A 15,020-nucleotide genomic window follows, 5' to 3' on the forward strand; every position below is an offset into this window, starting at 1 on the left:
CTCTACAATTCGATAATCAAACCAAACCGATACTCATCTTTTCCGTCTTACAGTTCACGTTCGAATTTCAAGTGTCCGGGGAGGAAGAAAAGAGAAAAAAAAAACAATCACAATCACCAAACCTACAGCGCAATCCGTACTTACATAAACGTTGTTACGCAAACAAAACGATAAACCATAATGCAAGGAAACAATGTATCAACGCAAGAAGCATAGATGATAAAAATATGCTGAGTGAAAAATGACTGCGGGAAATTACAAAAATCGCTGTAAACTTGCAATGCACGTGGTAAGACAAGTTTCAAGAAGTTACAAGACGAGATTTGTTAAATTTTCGGCGATATTATTATTATTATCATTATCATTATTATTATTATTGCCGTTGTTGTTGTTATTATTATACCTTGCATGTAGACGCAGAGCGGGAAGAAAAAGGAAAGAAAGGAGGAAACGATGGAGTAAGGAAAAAAGGAAGTAACCGCCGACGAAGCGCGAGCGGGAATGATAGTCGGGAAGTGACCGACTCTCACTCTCAGTGAGTCTGATCGGGAGGCCGAGTCTCCCCCCCCCCCACACCCTCGGTTCATTCATTTCATTCATGCACTGAATACTACCTAGCATAGGCATCGTTTCGCGTCGTCGTATCGGCGGACGGAGTTGCCGAGAGTGCGATGAAGGGGAAGCGGAGTGGCCGGAGACGGCGGCGGTTTGGTTTTTCTTGGTTGCCTGCTTGCTGCAGGCATAGATAGTAACTTTATCGAAGCCGCGCGCGGCACGTGTGCCTCCTTAAAGCACAACTCGGCCTCTCTAACGATAAAACATGTCTAGAAAAGCCGGCTCGTCGCCGCGGCTTTCTTTGCGAATGAGAAACGAGAGACTCGCGGTGGTAAATTGCCGGTGTGTGAAATAATTAACGGAAATTAAAACGCGTGATACAATAAGATGTAAGAAGAAGAAGAAGAGTGAAAATTTCTATCGAGTCACCGCGTGTTATCGCACTGTTGTAGGAAATCCACGGTATCGATAAAAGTCCACACCGATCGGTACGAAATTAAACATCATCGGTGTAAATCGTTCGATTCTTGACAACAAGTGGTCTTGAAATCGAAGCCAAACTAGTGTGAACTTCTGTAGAATATTTTTAGTGTTATATCGAACACCGAATTTCTAACAGTGTGTTATAGAGACAGGTTTATTCTTTTCTTGTTGGATTTCGATATTTTCTTTCTCGCCTCAAACACGCTTGACAGGCTATTTTCAATAATACTAACGAATAAGGCTTCTTTGTACCGATAACACGTTAGGAGAACGATTGAGGATAAGTAAGAGACGATTTTTTAATTTTAAGAAGTATCGTGAATAAATTTTTTATTTTTTTTTCATTTTATTACTTACACCGATCGTAATATCAATTTAAATCACACCGAAGACCCCAAACTTGTAAAATATCAAGTCTTCGGTTGATATTTGAGAAATGTATCCGACGATTTTTTCATTATTAATTCAATCTCATAAAATAGTTATAATTTAATACGAACTTTTAATTTCGGGTAATAAGATTTCCGGATGATACATCGTTGTGTTACGGATTATCGTCTTTTTTGCTTGAATTGTATAAATGTCAGGAACGAAGTAATAATTGAAAAAAAGTGAAAAATTAAACGAGCACGATCTTCCACGTAACTTACAACGCTCATCATTTTACAGAATCTTTTGTTTTAAACTAAACAAACTTTTTAAACGATCTCACGGTGGAAAATCGTTAATTATTTCTCTCTCTGAAACACCCTAATATAAATACATAAATACAAAGTATTTAGTTCTACGCATTACCCGCTTACCTTAGGTATATTTGTTTGAGGCCGACACCGCTGTTCACGCATTCGGTTGGTAGGTGAAACTGTTCGCAAAGTGACGTCCATTCGTTCCTCGAGTTTACCTGTCGGACAGATTACACAAACGTTTGTAATACATGAATTTACGGTGTATACTGTGAATGCACAAGTGTGTAACGTTAAGCACTGTACGTAAACGTAGGTAAACAGGCTCGTTGTACAAAGGAAATGGATAATCAGCGAACGGACGATACATAATAGTTCAATGACCTCGTTCGCCCGTTGCAAATTAACCGTACAATATAAATTTACGCATATATATATAGTTGAATTTTAATGAATTACGCAATTCAATCTCAATGTCAGTACGAGGTACATAAAATAAAAAAAAATAAAAATGCATCAACACGATTTTTCGTACTTTTCATATCATCTCTTTATTTATTTTTGCGCGATACGATAATTTCACGTCACATGTTTTGCTGTGACAATTGCACGTAGAATTTGGGGCCGTTACATCCTTCTCCGGTTTTGATATCCGTAGACTTGGATATTTGAAAATACGTAAGTCTACGTCTAATATAAATATGAATAAGCGAAACGGTTAAATGAGAGTAGAAAAAGCAGCTTCCACTTAATTTTGGTCGATCAGTTTCTCACTTTTTCCAATTCTCACTTGAATATATTCGCATATGGGCGTTGATATACATATACTATAGTACGTACCCTCGAGCAAAATCGGATACGTTTATGACCCCTCGGTTTACGAGTTCGCGGTTTAAGTATTCGTGCAGCCTACACAGGCATTACCTGCGGCTCCCAGTTATTTCTAGTCGCGAAGCCTTTGACCCGCGTCACGAAGCCACAGAGTATAAAGACTTGCATGTCGGTCATAAACGGTAGAAAAACTTGTGCACGGATTCATTGAATTTTTGTAAATTTTTTTCTTTTCATATCCTTTTTAAAATATACCAAATAATAATTAATTCGTTAACAATGTTCTATCGTACGAACAAAATGCCGAATATAAACAAAGATAATATCAACAGGGAATCGTCATTGTTTCTAATTTCCTATTTATATCTGTCACTTTTCGCGTTACGCACACACACACACACACACATATATATATATATATACTTCAACTTCTCGAAGGACGGAGATCTGCAGACTTTTCACCGTACGGCGAGATGAAAAATCTCAAAAAATACATTCACCGGATTCTGGTATCAGGAATATCCAGGGTGTAGGTATAATATGGGATCATGCATCAGCTGCAGCACTGGGTTAGTGCTCCTTGGATCTCAGCCCGAGTCGCGGCTCTCTATTCATAGCCTCGCAGAAACGCCGAGGGTCGTCTGAGGTGCAAGGCAATCTCGTCGCTCCATTTGTCGTCACTATATATCCACGAAAAATTTTTCACCAATCTTAATAAAATTGTATTTTATTTTATTTCGTTAACAATACAACCCGAACGAACGATTAATCGCTAACTTTATCCAATTTTCCAAATATCCCAAGACTTTTTCCGCGTTGCTGCTGCATTTTTGCATCTATACATAAAAAATTGTATACTGTATAAATAAAAAATAAAATCCAATACGCAGGCATGAAATAAATGATTATCACGTTGATTAGTTGATAAGAAATTAAAAAAATTTATCCACCCGTACGACGATTAAAAGTCATGCGTATGTGTTTTGCCGTACAAGGTTATCCTGACTTTTAACGTCAACTGTTTCCTACCTCTCTTATACTTGAATAAAAAAAAAAAATGATAAATCGCAAGAGTGGTTCCGAACATCGGATCTCGGGAGCCGCAGAGAGCAGGAAGAAGAGAAGCGAAGAGACGAGAAGAACAGAGAGACGAGGTCACGGCGGCGTGTGTTTGATGCAGTCGAACGCGTGGTAGTAAAACTGCGGCGCGATTGCCCCCGACCTATCCCAACAAAACAACACGTTGTACGTATATACACGTATACGTGCGTCGCTGAAGACCACGTGACCCGCACTGACGTTTCGACTTTCTCGAGCAGCACCAGCAGCAGCAGCACAGCACACCAACCGAACACGAATGAAACGAAACGCAGACGCGAGCGTGCCCTCGCCGATACCAGAGCTACCCAAGGACGGCGCCTCCTCCTCATCCTTGTCCTCGTCCTCGCCGCGAAACGTCGGAAAATTTCGCCACCTTTTTGCGGTGATCGGTATCGACGGTAACGAGATCGTCGCAGGTTATCCGGGAATCGCGGTATCAGCCGAAAGTCATTCGTCGCCTTATTTTATTCTTCTTCTTCTTCTTCTACTACTTGACGGTTTTACACATCCATACACACGGAAATGCGATATGTGTCAAAGTAGGTAAACGACACTTTTCAAGGTATCACGTTTCAACTGACAAGGCAGGCGGTAACGGAGATGAAATCTGTGGTATCGTTAACGCACGTAACCTTTCGATACCATAAATATTATACGACATCGTACATGTCATTTTCCTTTCTTTTTCGATCTCCGTAAAACCTGTCGGCAGACTTTCTCTGTCAAATATCTGTGTAGAAACGAATGTTGAAGTAAAATTTTTTTAAAAACCTTATCAAATCGGCAGACGACAGGAAAATTCGGCGAGGAGGTCGGAGGGCCGGAGTCCCCTCGCTCACTTAAGAGAGGAGCTTCATTTTCATTCGGTCCGCTCTCGTAGACGGTCGGCCGTCTACGAACCCACCGGTTGCCTGTTTGCCCCCCGCGCACTCGTTTCTCTCCTCTCCTCTCCTCTCCTCTCCTCTCGCCGCACGACGCTCGCTGCTCCTTCGTTCGGCCGTACGCCAATCGCGAGGACCACGTGTTCGACTACGCAGTGACGTCACCGTTAACGTCACGGGAGTTTGAAAAACCGCGTGGTGCGCACCGCTACTCGTCAATGATTTTATCCGTAGTAGTAGCACCGGCAGCAGCCTTAAACGCGTCCCGCACGGACGGGGTTCGGTTTCGGCTGCTGCGTCGTCTCTTCTCGTAGTTTCGAAAATCCCGCGTGTCCTCGCCTCCTACTTTCGACTTATATTTAGTTGACCCTAGAACGGTAAGGTTGTGTTTCTCCTTTTTTTTATCCTAACGTATCGTTAAGGATTCTACAGGCTCTCATTTCCTTCGTTTCGTTGATAAAGAATCACGTGGGCCAGAACAAACTTTTTGCGTAAGTTGCAAAAAAAAAAAAAAAAACGCGAAACACGAAAACGTAAGCTGTTCTTCCTCTTGCGGTGGAAAATTTACATTCGCGTGGGGTGTTTTTTTAATCCCTATATTACCGTTCTTGGTGTTAATCATTTAGATTTGAAACAGCTATTCCTAGTGTTATTATCATCATTTTAATCATTTTCTTCAATCCTACCGGTCAATTATTTCTTTGGAATGTTGTGCAGTTTGATGTTTCTCGTATTTCGGAAAAGAAAGATTAAGTTTACCGCGGCAATCTCGTCGTGAACAAAAAAGAAAAAACTTTATTCGTTTCCCAAACTTTTCTTCCTATTCTTCTTTCTTTGACCAATTTACAGGAGCGCGGGCAGAAAAATAATGCACGCTATACGATTGTAACAACCTGCACCGTAATCATCTTTGAAATATCCACTCGACCTTATCGAACCATGCTGTCATCGATAATATCCCGGTGTTTTTAAGTTAAACTTATCCATTTGTGACATGTTTAACAACGACGTACTTATTCTGGGCGCAGCAAATTATAACTGTAAGATATCTGGAATTTATGCTTTCAGCGTTTCAGTCAGTGGATTGCTGAACATCAGTTATAGAAACACCAAGTTTTGCAGTATGCTAATTTTAATTAGAATATTATAAAATACGAATATCGACGTCTTTATACAAGGTAGTGAATCTTCTTTTTTTTTTTTACAGGGAAACTCGGCTGCTGATTGGAATGTTATGTATGACGACGTTTTCATGCTAATTTGTTGTATTCGTGAACTGCATATTGTCTGGTAAATACATACTTTGTATTTTCTCGTGAGTAATCGTTGTGCAGAGGCTTTTAGCTTTATTGTTAACGTTTTCAAATAAATTGAAGAAAAAAACTATATTCGTATAAATTATTCCACAGTCCCCACACGTCCGAAAACCTTAAAAACTACTTTCATCTATACGACAATGAATCTGGAGAGAATGTCGTATAAACATCTCATAATTCTCTATAAAAATTTTCAAGGAATAAAACAAAAAACCCAATGCAGGATGCAGAATTTAAAAAACATGTATTTTGAAAGTTCCGTCTTCACACATGATTGTTTCAAAGCATCGAAACTAAGAGTATCAATTTTTGAAAGTAAGTTAAATTTTTCAAAATTCTTACAATGCGGTTTCCGAAAGATTTAATTCATTACATATATTACGCTGAGGCAGATTAAAAATTAATTCATTTTTTTTAAGAAGATTAAAAGTTACGAAAGACTTTAGCGAATTAGCCGGCGTCCCTATTAACATAATATATTCATTCGTTCCCTCGTTTACCTAATAACAGACCCTCTTATCACCCATTATTTTTCTCTTCCCGATTTATTAGACTCTTGTAATGGAAATTTACATTAAACTCTTCAAAACGACAAGGACTCTCCTTTGCCAATATCAAGTTTCATGTCCTGCAGCCTGATTAAAATTCTTACATGTTTAGTACGAACAATAAACATTAGGCAATTTCACATAAAATAGTTTTTAAAAAAATCATGATTAAAAAAAGTAATTTTTTTGCTTTTAAAAGTTGGAAAAAGGTCTTTGACGTGCACAACGTGTACAATAAAAAAAAAATAAATAAAAAAAAAAAAAAAAAAAATAAACGCAACCTGTAAAAGTGACAAAGATTAATTTGCTCGTTTCGTTATAAACAACGTTCGAATCGTTATAAGTATGAAGGTGCTAATTCTCCGAGAATAAAAAAAGCACGATCCCAGACTTATTTTTACATCGCCAATCTAGGTCCAATTCGAAGGTCCGTATTTCACACCCAGTTTACTAATCACGGATAAATAAATATCGTTCCAGATCAAAGGGTCAAAGACGGTGTATCGCGACACAAGTTTTAACGTCTCGCCTGTCGGCGTGAAATTCGTCGGTATAAAATGTAGCTATACGGAGAGGTACGTGGAAGGACAGATATCGCGACGACTGAATTGTATCATCTTCGAGTTTAACGACAAGGTCGGCTCCTCTCTTCCTCACAGCCGAGACTTCGAAGCGTCGTTGTACTCGCCGAGCACGTGGGTCGCAGTCCCAGAGCGCGACTGACAGTTCCTCTCGTAGTCAGCTGATCGGTCGTCGGTCGGTCGGTTGGTCGGTTGGTCGGAGAAAAGGGAGGAGGAGGGGGAGGAAGGTTGGCAGCGCGCAGTCTGGCGTCGAAGAGATCAGCTGATCGCGTCGTCGCCTCGTGTGTCTTTGTATATAGTATAGGTACGCGCGTTATGTCCCCCTCCCCCTCCCCCTCCACCACCGCCACCGCCACCGCCGCCGCCTCCTTGCCATGCGTCTCTCTGCAGTGGAGCAACATTGTAGCTGCCGGTGCAGCGCTACCTCAAACAAACGCGGGAAAGATCGCCGAAGTCGCGGAGGATGAAATCGAGTCTGCACGATCCAACCCCTTCTTCGGAAACGCCTGATGACGGGTAGATGTGGGTAATATCGGAGATACGAGACCGTTTTGAAACGAGATTAAATCGGGGGTTGGAAGTCGGAGGAATTTATATACATGTCGGAGAAAGGATGATAATCTGCGTTTTGCGTTTTAACGAGGAAACTGTGAACTAACGCCAATAGAACTTTCAAAGAGATTCGATATTCAATATTTAATTGACACGTCCGTTCAATTCAAGATGCGTTTGTTGGCTGAATCTTCGTTTCTATTTTTTAAACAGCCAGGAGTTTGGAGACTGTTTCAACACCGTCGTTATTGACCGCTTTGCGAGAGAGTCGCATTTTGGTCAGGTCATTACGACGACAGCATGATGGCTGAAAGGAAGGTAGAACTCCGAATGATAACACGAACAATGTAAAATTGGCAAGGCAATCGATTTATCTATGTACGGCAAGTGGTCGATTTCGAAAAACAAGCTCGATGAATATCAAACATGTATAAAAATCAGATGAAAATGGCGGTGTGTTTGTTAAAATCAATATCAGATTTAACTGATTCGCACAGATTTGATTCGACCGTAGTTTGGCCCGTAAGACTTACAACAGAATTCGATAGAACGAGAGTACAATGCGTCGAGGTTGGCTAAACTCAATTTCCGCTCTGTTCAACCGGACGTAAAAATGGTCCGAGATCTTTGTCCGGGCAACCTAACGTTTATAGAATGAATAATAATAATAAGCGTTCATTTCAGATGTAACGGAAAAGGTACCTGAAAATTTAGTAAAGTTTAAGACAATTAGTCTGAAAACCAACTGCTTGAAACTGCATCTAATTGTGAGTAACTACGTCACGTGGTCACTGCCCACGTTTCTCAATTATAACGAGAAAACACCTACAGTCCGCTGCAAGTGTCGTGAGAGACAGATGCTATGAATTTAAATGTGATTATACACACACACATACATACGTACATACATATATATATGTACGATAGATTTGTAAAATTCTGCGAATTGATAACAAAATATGCCCGAACATAACGCAATCCCTCAAAAATTCTTGATGATATTCATACATAACCGCATAAACAGAGTTGAAACTCACGATGCAATAAAAAAAAAAATTTGTGTGCGTTGATATAACGGAATTGCGTAACGAGGTATCGAGATCGAGAGCCGTCATTTATCGCTGATTGCTCATTGGAGTACAAGAGCGTAATAAACCCTCTTTTAAAAGAATCTCTATCCGGTCAAACGCCTCTGGCGTGAAAGAGGTATAGTAAAAGAGCGGGAACATAGAGCCTACGACCATACGCGTACTTTTTTTTAGGGGTTCTTGACGGAATCGTAAGACGAATACTTCCACGGTTGACATTCACGATTGATATAACAAGACTTCGTAAAGTGAAAATGAATTTTTTATTAGACTTTGAAAAATGTCAATTCTTAAATTTAACCAGTTGTCAATTTATCCGAATATTTTCAATTTTTGTAATTACATGCCTGTACACAGAGTATCGTACAACGGACAAAAGAATCGATGATGCTTGTACATCCGTCGCACATTAACATTATTTAAATTAATTAATTGATTACGTCGATATGTAGAGGAGCACGTCGCGTCGTATTGCGGCCTGAAGGCAGTGTCCGACGATCGAGTAATTTACAATTATACACGGTGGGTATAACACGATCATATCTTTCTTTTTCTTTTACGTTTTCTCTTTACTTTTTATCGTCCATGCAACATACGCGCGTATATCACGACGGATTTTATGCAATATACTGTGTTAAGAAGGAACAAGTTGTTTACGTTGTACATATTCATGCATACTATGTCGACACTCCGCTAGTTTAATATCTGTTGAATAAACATTTGTAATCTGTCCGTGGATTAGCTGGAATCTGGAATTTCATCACGAGCCAGTAATGACGATGACAACGATAGACAGTGCGATAAATAAGACAACATATCGAAGATACAAATTTACGTTTCATATCACGATTTCTTGTAGCGACTTTTCGCCAAAGCAATCGACTCCTGTGTTTGTTTATCGCTTTCACCCCTCGCGGCAATGAAGCAATTTTCAAAGCAATCATCTATTCAATGTTACACCTCCCTTCGTGCTGCCAACGACGTTCGAAAAGTGACACCCGCAGAGAAGTTAATTGATTCTTGGTTTCTGTCGTCTCGTAAACGAAACAACCAACCCCACGATCGAACGAAGAAAGTGTCAGGTTTCGGTCTTTGTAATATAAAGAGACAATAAAACAAATAATGAAACGAAACGAAATGAAATCTACGATGCACGATGCTTATAACGATATTCAAAAGACAAAGTTTTGTCCGAGTTAAATCGATAGCCTTGAATCGTAAATTTCTAGTTCGTGCAAAGCTGCACCCATCGTGCGGAGTGAATAACAATAACGATCTACGGGCGGGAAAAATGTGTGTCATATGAATTGAAGCAAAAAGTCAGCAGTCTCTTAAAACCCGAAACAAGACCGAATTAACGTAACGTTAACCTAACGAAACGAAACATCAGGGGTAGAAAGTAATCATTCCACAATTTCAGAATGGTTTTCAAGTAGTTGGCTTTTAAAAATAAAACTACGTTTTGCTTGTCAGGGTCAGCTAAATTTCAATCATCGCTAAAGGTGCGAAGTAACGATTTTCTTTATCTAAAAACGAATCATTACAGTAACGTTACCAACTTCATCCTCGCAATCTAAAATACACACTACGTGTACGCAAGTATGCCGTACATGCATACACACATACATACGTACAATATAATACACACGGTGCGAGGAAGACGTATTACGCGCATTAAAGTAACGATAAAAGAGGCGAAAAGCGAGCGCCAGTGAAAAGCACACGCAGCAGGCGGGCAGCTGCAACGCACCACGCCGACGACGACGACGACGACGACGACGACACTCTGCAGCACGATATTCCGTTGAGCTGGGTCTCCTCACCCTCCTCCGCACCTCCCCCTTTCCCTCTCTCAGTCCCTCTGTCTCTTTCTCTCGCTGCCGTACCGCGGCGGTTAACAGCGTTGCCAGATATAGGGCTCGACTATCCTTGTCCCCCGAGTCTCGTCGCTCGTCGCTCCGACCCCTCCCCAAGACCCGTGTCACCGGTCCGTCGGCGTTAGCGAGCGTAAAGTTACTTCTTTCGCTCTTTTAACGACTCCGTTTCTTCTCCCGTTTCTCCCCGCGGTAAGAGAGCGAGCCTCTAACGAACTTACGTATCGCGTTACTTAAAACCGACGCTGCTTAACGTCGAGACGGCTGAAAACATAAAGCAAACGCGAACGGCGCGAGTAAGACTCCGGAGTTAGATGCCTCGGAATATTGACGATCTTTCGTACCGACGTACGAAACCATCCGTGTACCGTTGGGATCGGTGTGGAGGGGGCCGCAGGATCACCGAGTATGGTGTGTTACTCTCTTTCTGAGATCGTCGTGCAGCGCGTCTCTCTCTCTCTCTCTCTCTCTCTCTCTCTCTCTCTGACAAACTGCTGGCTTCACATACGAGAGAAAATAATCGTTCGTCGTTGTTTCGCTTTCCGTACGAACTCAAATATTATTTCGAACGTATATAAAGCAAGGCATCTCTGAAAATATGTGCGCAGAGCCACCAGAGGCATCTTCTCCTTCTTCTCCTTCTCCAGAGTCGGTAAGTTTGTGAGGTAGAGAAGAAAGAGGCGACGTCGCCGCTGCTGCATCTTCTCCTCCAAACCAAGAAGAGAGATATCCAACAAGAGAAGAAAAGAGACGAGAAGAGAAGAGAAGAGAGTAGCGTCGGGGATTATGGTCGGACGAACCGACCGCCGCGCGCGTTGCTCTTCGAGTCTGGAGGCAAAGAGCTGGCGGAGTCGGGCAGGCAGGCGGCTCGCTACCGTCGGGTCGCGGCTTCTCTTCGCTCCCCGAGAAACCGCGCCGCCGTCGGCGGTGTTGCCGGGTCGAAATCTTCCGGCGCGTCCGCGCGGCCTCGGCTCACTTCACCGACGGCTTGCTCGAGGAGTCGAGCGCTGCGCGTCGCCCGCCTCTTCGTCCGGTATGCGACGCCGGGGCGCGGCGTTGCCGTATCGACCGCTGCTTGCGTCTGCCGGCGAGGCGACCCCCGCCACGAAACGTCGCCTCCTCGCTACCCGTTCGATCTTTCCTTCGTTTGCTCGGTGTTGTATACCTCCGATCCCCGCTTTAACGACCGACAAACCGCGTGTCTAGGGATACGAGTCGAACCCGCATGCCTGTGCGTACCCACAGACTTTGGCTTTGCACTTCCCTCTTTCTCTTTTTAAGAAATTATTATTATTATTATTATTATTATCATTACTACTACTACTACTACTAGTATTAGTTTTTTATTTTCATTCGTCTTCATTTGCCACTGCCGTTTAACCCCTGTGAATTTATTGTGCAGCATAATATACACGAATAAACGCGATCTATCCATGTTCTATATATCTTACTCTTCGCGATCCGTACACTTTATTTCCGGAATAATAACAGAGTTTCTCGCTTTTAGATTTATAATTCTGCACCATGATTATGATTGTTATTACTCTCAACGAAAAGGTAGACTAATGATATTCCAAGGGTATTCCGGCGTTACGGCGATGAAGAAAAAGATGGGTGTAATATGCGGTTGAGTGGCAAGAAGATGAACAAAAAGAATGAACGACCCGGTCCGTCGATCGTTGCGAGGGGACCAACTTCCATAACACGGAATAATAATACACGTTATATTCGGGTACCATATACCGGACAGAAAGAAGTCGTAAAATTCGCATCAGGTATTTGCGGGGAGACGAATAAGAGAGGGCGAATTTTGCACGACGAGTTTAGACGAGATTATTATTCCCTTTGCTGCGACGGAACACGTTTAGGGCGAGATGAAGAGTAAAAAAAAAGGAAAAAAAAAGAATTGAAGAAAAATCGAGCGAGGTGGTGCACAATAAAAAAAAAAAGATCCGGGAAAGTGACTTCCCTTCTTCGGTTAACAACCAAGAGAAGAATACTAGGCGCCGCGACGCACACTTGTTGACGGTTAAAGCCTTCGGCTACCGTCGGCCACCGTCTACTCCTCTACATCCCTTCCTCTTCTTCACCACCGCTGATCTATGCCCCCCTGCCCCGCGTCCGCGCAACGCGACCCTGACCTTGCGCCACTTCCGCGTTATCCTTACGTTAATAATGTTTTAGTAGGTCTGCTCCTCCACCTCTTCCTCCTCCTTGTCCTCCTCCTCCTACCGGCCGCCATCGGCGATCCCGGAAATGGAAAAAACGTAGAGAAACAAAAAGAAATTATCGTGTATTTCGCACAGGCTAGGCGAGCAGGAACGGAAGTTTGCTTCTTGTAACGGTGTCCTTGGGACGGTGCAGGATACAACAAGAATATCAACAACACACGTGTGGGCGGTTTATCTCTGTACAGGGTCGGTGATACGCCGTCAATGCAACAAGAAAAGTTAGCTGACCGCTGCTACTGATTCACGATACTTGCATAAACAATCTGCATTTTCCCCGACGGCTGGAAGGTTTCAATTTGGTTCGGTGGATTTCTCCCATGCAGCGTTTCCGACGTAATAATAACGCATGTCTGTACATTGCGTACGGATACAGTATGTTCGCACGTTACGCGGTGAACTGTGACAGAAACAAGAAGGAGAGGGAGAGGGAGAGAAAGAGAGAGTCGATCGTGGTACCCGTACGGTAGTTTCTTCGACAGGATAAAAAAAAAGGGAAAAAAGAGAGAAAAAAAAAACGACAGGGCTAATCCGTGTGTACGAGGCTACTGTCTTCTTTGCACGCCCGCCGGTAAAGAAGAATGCCATACGTAGATATACTTGTGACACGTGAGGCACGCGTGTACGACACCGTCGTCGCAGGGTTAGTAACCCTCGGGGGGTCTCTGCCGCCTCAGTTCCGTGAGCGTTGCTTCTCCGTTAATTCCGTTCTGTGCCATTTATCGCGTTTCACCGCGTGGACTCTCATTCCTATTCCTATTCCTATTCCTCCTCCTCCTGCCGGCACCTTTCGCCGAGTGTCAACTCGCCACGCGACCAGGCGCCGAATATCGAGGGTATAAATAAGGGGCGGGTAGGGGAGGGTAGGGAGCGAGCAGAGTAGAAGAGAGTTCGATGGTGACTCTTCGGTGTGTCGTATTACGTCAGGAAGGCTGCCGGCCGGCCGGCGGACGACATTCGACGACCGAGTGCTGCTGCATGTCGCATCGGGACACCAGAGGCGACGGTGGTTGCGCGGAGGTTCCGATTGACGCGCGAAGTTCACTCGCGGAACTCGCCACGCGGACCTGGTCCTCTCCTCTCCTCTTCTCTCCTCTCCGCACCACTCTTCTTCTGGCCTCTCGGCGCCTCGCCGGAAGCAGCGCGGCAAGTTCAAGGAACCGTCGTGCACTTCGAGGGCGGGGGAGGGGGAGCGAAAGGTGATGTATGTATGTATGTATGTACCGTGCATACGTATCGGGAAGTCTCACCGCGACGCGATAATGTGCGAGAATTTTATGCTTTTCCAAGTATGCGTTCAGTATACGACGGACCGCCGGATATTATTGTACGGAGGTGGTTTTTCTTTCAACGGGTTGTTGCTTTGATGATGTATTAAAAATGTGAAACATAATACACCCCGCAAGTACCTGTAAGACGAAAAAGTAGAAAAGGAAAGTGTAGTTGCCACTTTTTTTTTCACCACGCAAGCAGTTAATAAGTAAATGTGCGTATGCCGATATACGGCGTGGAAACGTTAAACGATACATTGTGCGTAACCCGATTTTTTGTAAAAGTCCATTCTGGTTCGGTTGAGGATTTTATTGTACCCACATAGCGCATATTCTATTGTATAATATATAGACGTAGTTGATGCTGTGGTTCGTTACACGAACTGAAACTGGCAGGAAGTACGAGTCGCATGCTCGACTCGGGAAGAAAGTGTTTCCGAGCGTATAATAATTTTTGCCCAAGGAAAAGTTATTCTCTTTCTTTTTTCTTTATCGTTCTTCTAACATAACGTAACAGTCATTTGCTTCTCGTAATTACGATAATTGGAAAAACAATTTTCCAATAATTTATAGCCGTTTTCGTTATTACAGCATTGAGGATTATCGTCGGTTTGTTCGTTTTAAATTCGGAGCAATTACCCCGGCATCGTTTTCAGACGCGCATCGTCTGCACGTTTGTTTATATACTTTACTTTTCTCCCGCTTTACGAGGTTTTATCTCCACTGCGCGGTCAATGAATGGACCGACGAAAGCCCCGCTTGTCACATTATTGTTGCAAGTTGAAAACCTCACATTCCTCATTATCATTTCACACATTTGAAACCGAGAGAGAACCTTGAACGGACTTCATTATCAGCGTCATCGTTATACCGCAGAGTAGTTGACGCGATATTTATTTCGATCCACAACATTTATGCACACGTTTTTTGTTATTTGATATTTACTTTTCACACTGCGCCTACGTCAATGATGAATTAATTATTCTGTATTCCCGAGAGCGCGGGTTGTAAATATACGTATAACAAAC

General features: G+C 42.8%; 1 protein-coding gene across 5 annotated transcripts in view; it reads right to left on the minus strand.

The window, feature by feature from the left end:
* LOC124306825 (AT-rich interactive domain-containing protein 2) overlaps positions 1–15,020 on the minus strand; it is a 38,185-nt gene that overhangs the window by 19,267 nt on the left and 3,898 nt on the right. For all 5 annotated transcript variants that reach the window (XM_046767881.1, XM_046767880.1, XM_046767879.1 and 2 more), the window contains exon 3: positions 1,842–1,939. In XM_046767881.1, the coding sequence (XP_046623837.1) occupies positions 1,842–1,939 (98 nt within the window). The remainder of the gene's footprint in view (positions 1–1,841; positions 1,940–15,020) is intronic.

This window comes from Neodiprion virginianus, chromosome 6 (genome assembly GCF_021901495.1).
Source record: "Neodiprion virginianus isolate iyNeoVirg1 chromosome 6, iyNeoVirg1.1, whole genome shotgun sequence".
NCBI classification, from domain to species: Eukaryota; Metazoa; Arthropoda; class Insecta; order Hymenoptera; family Diprionidae; genus Neodiprion; species Neodiprion virginianus.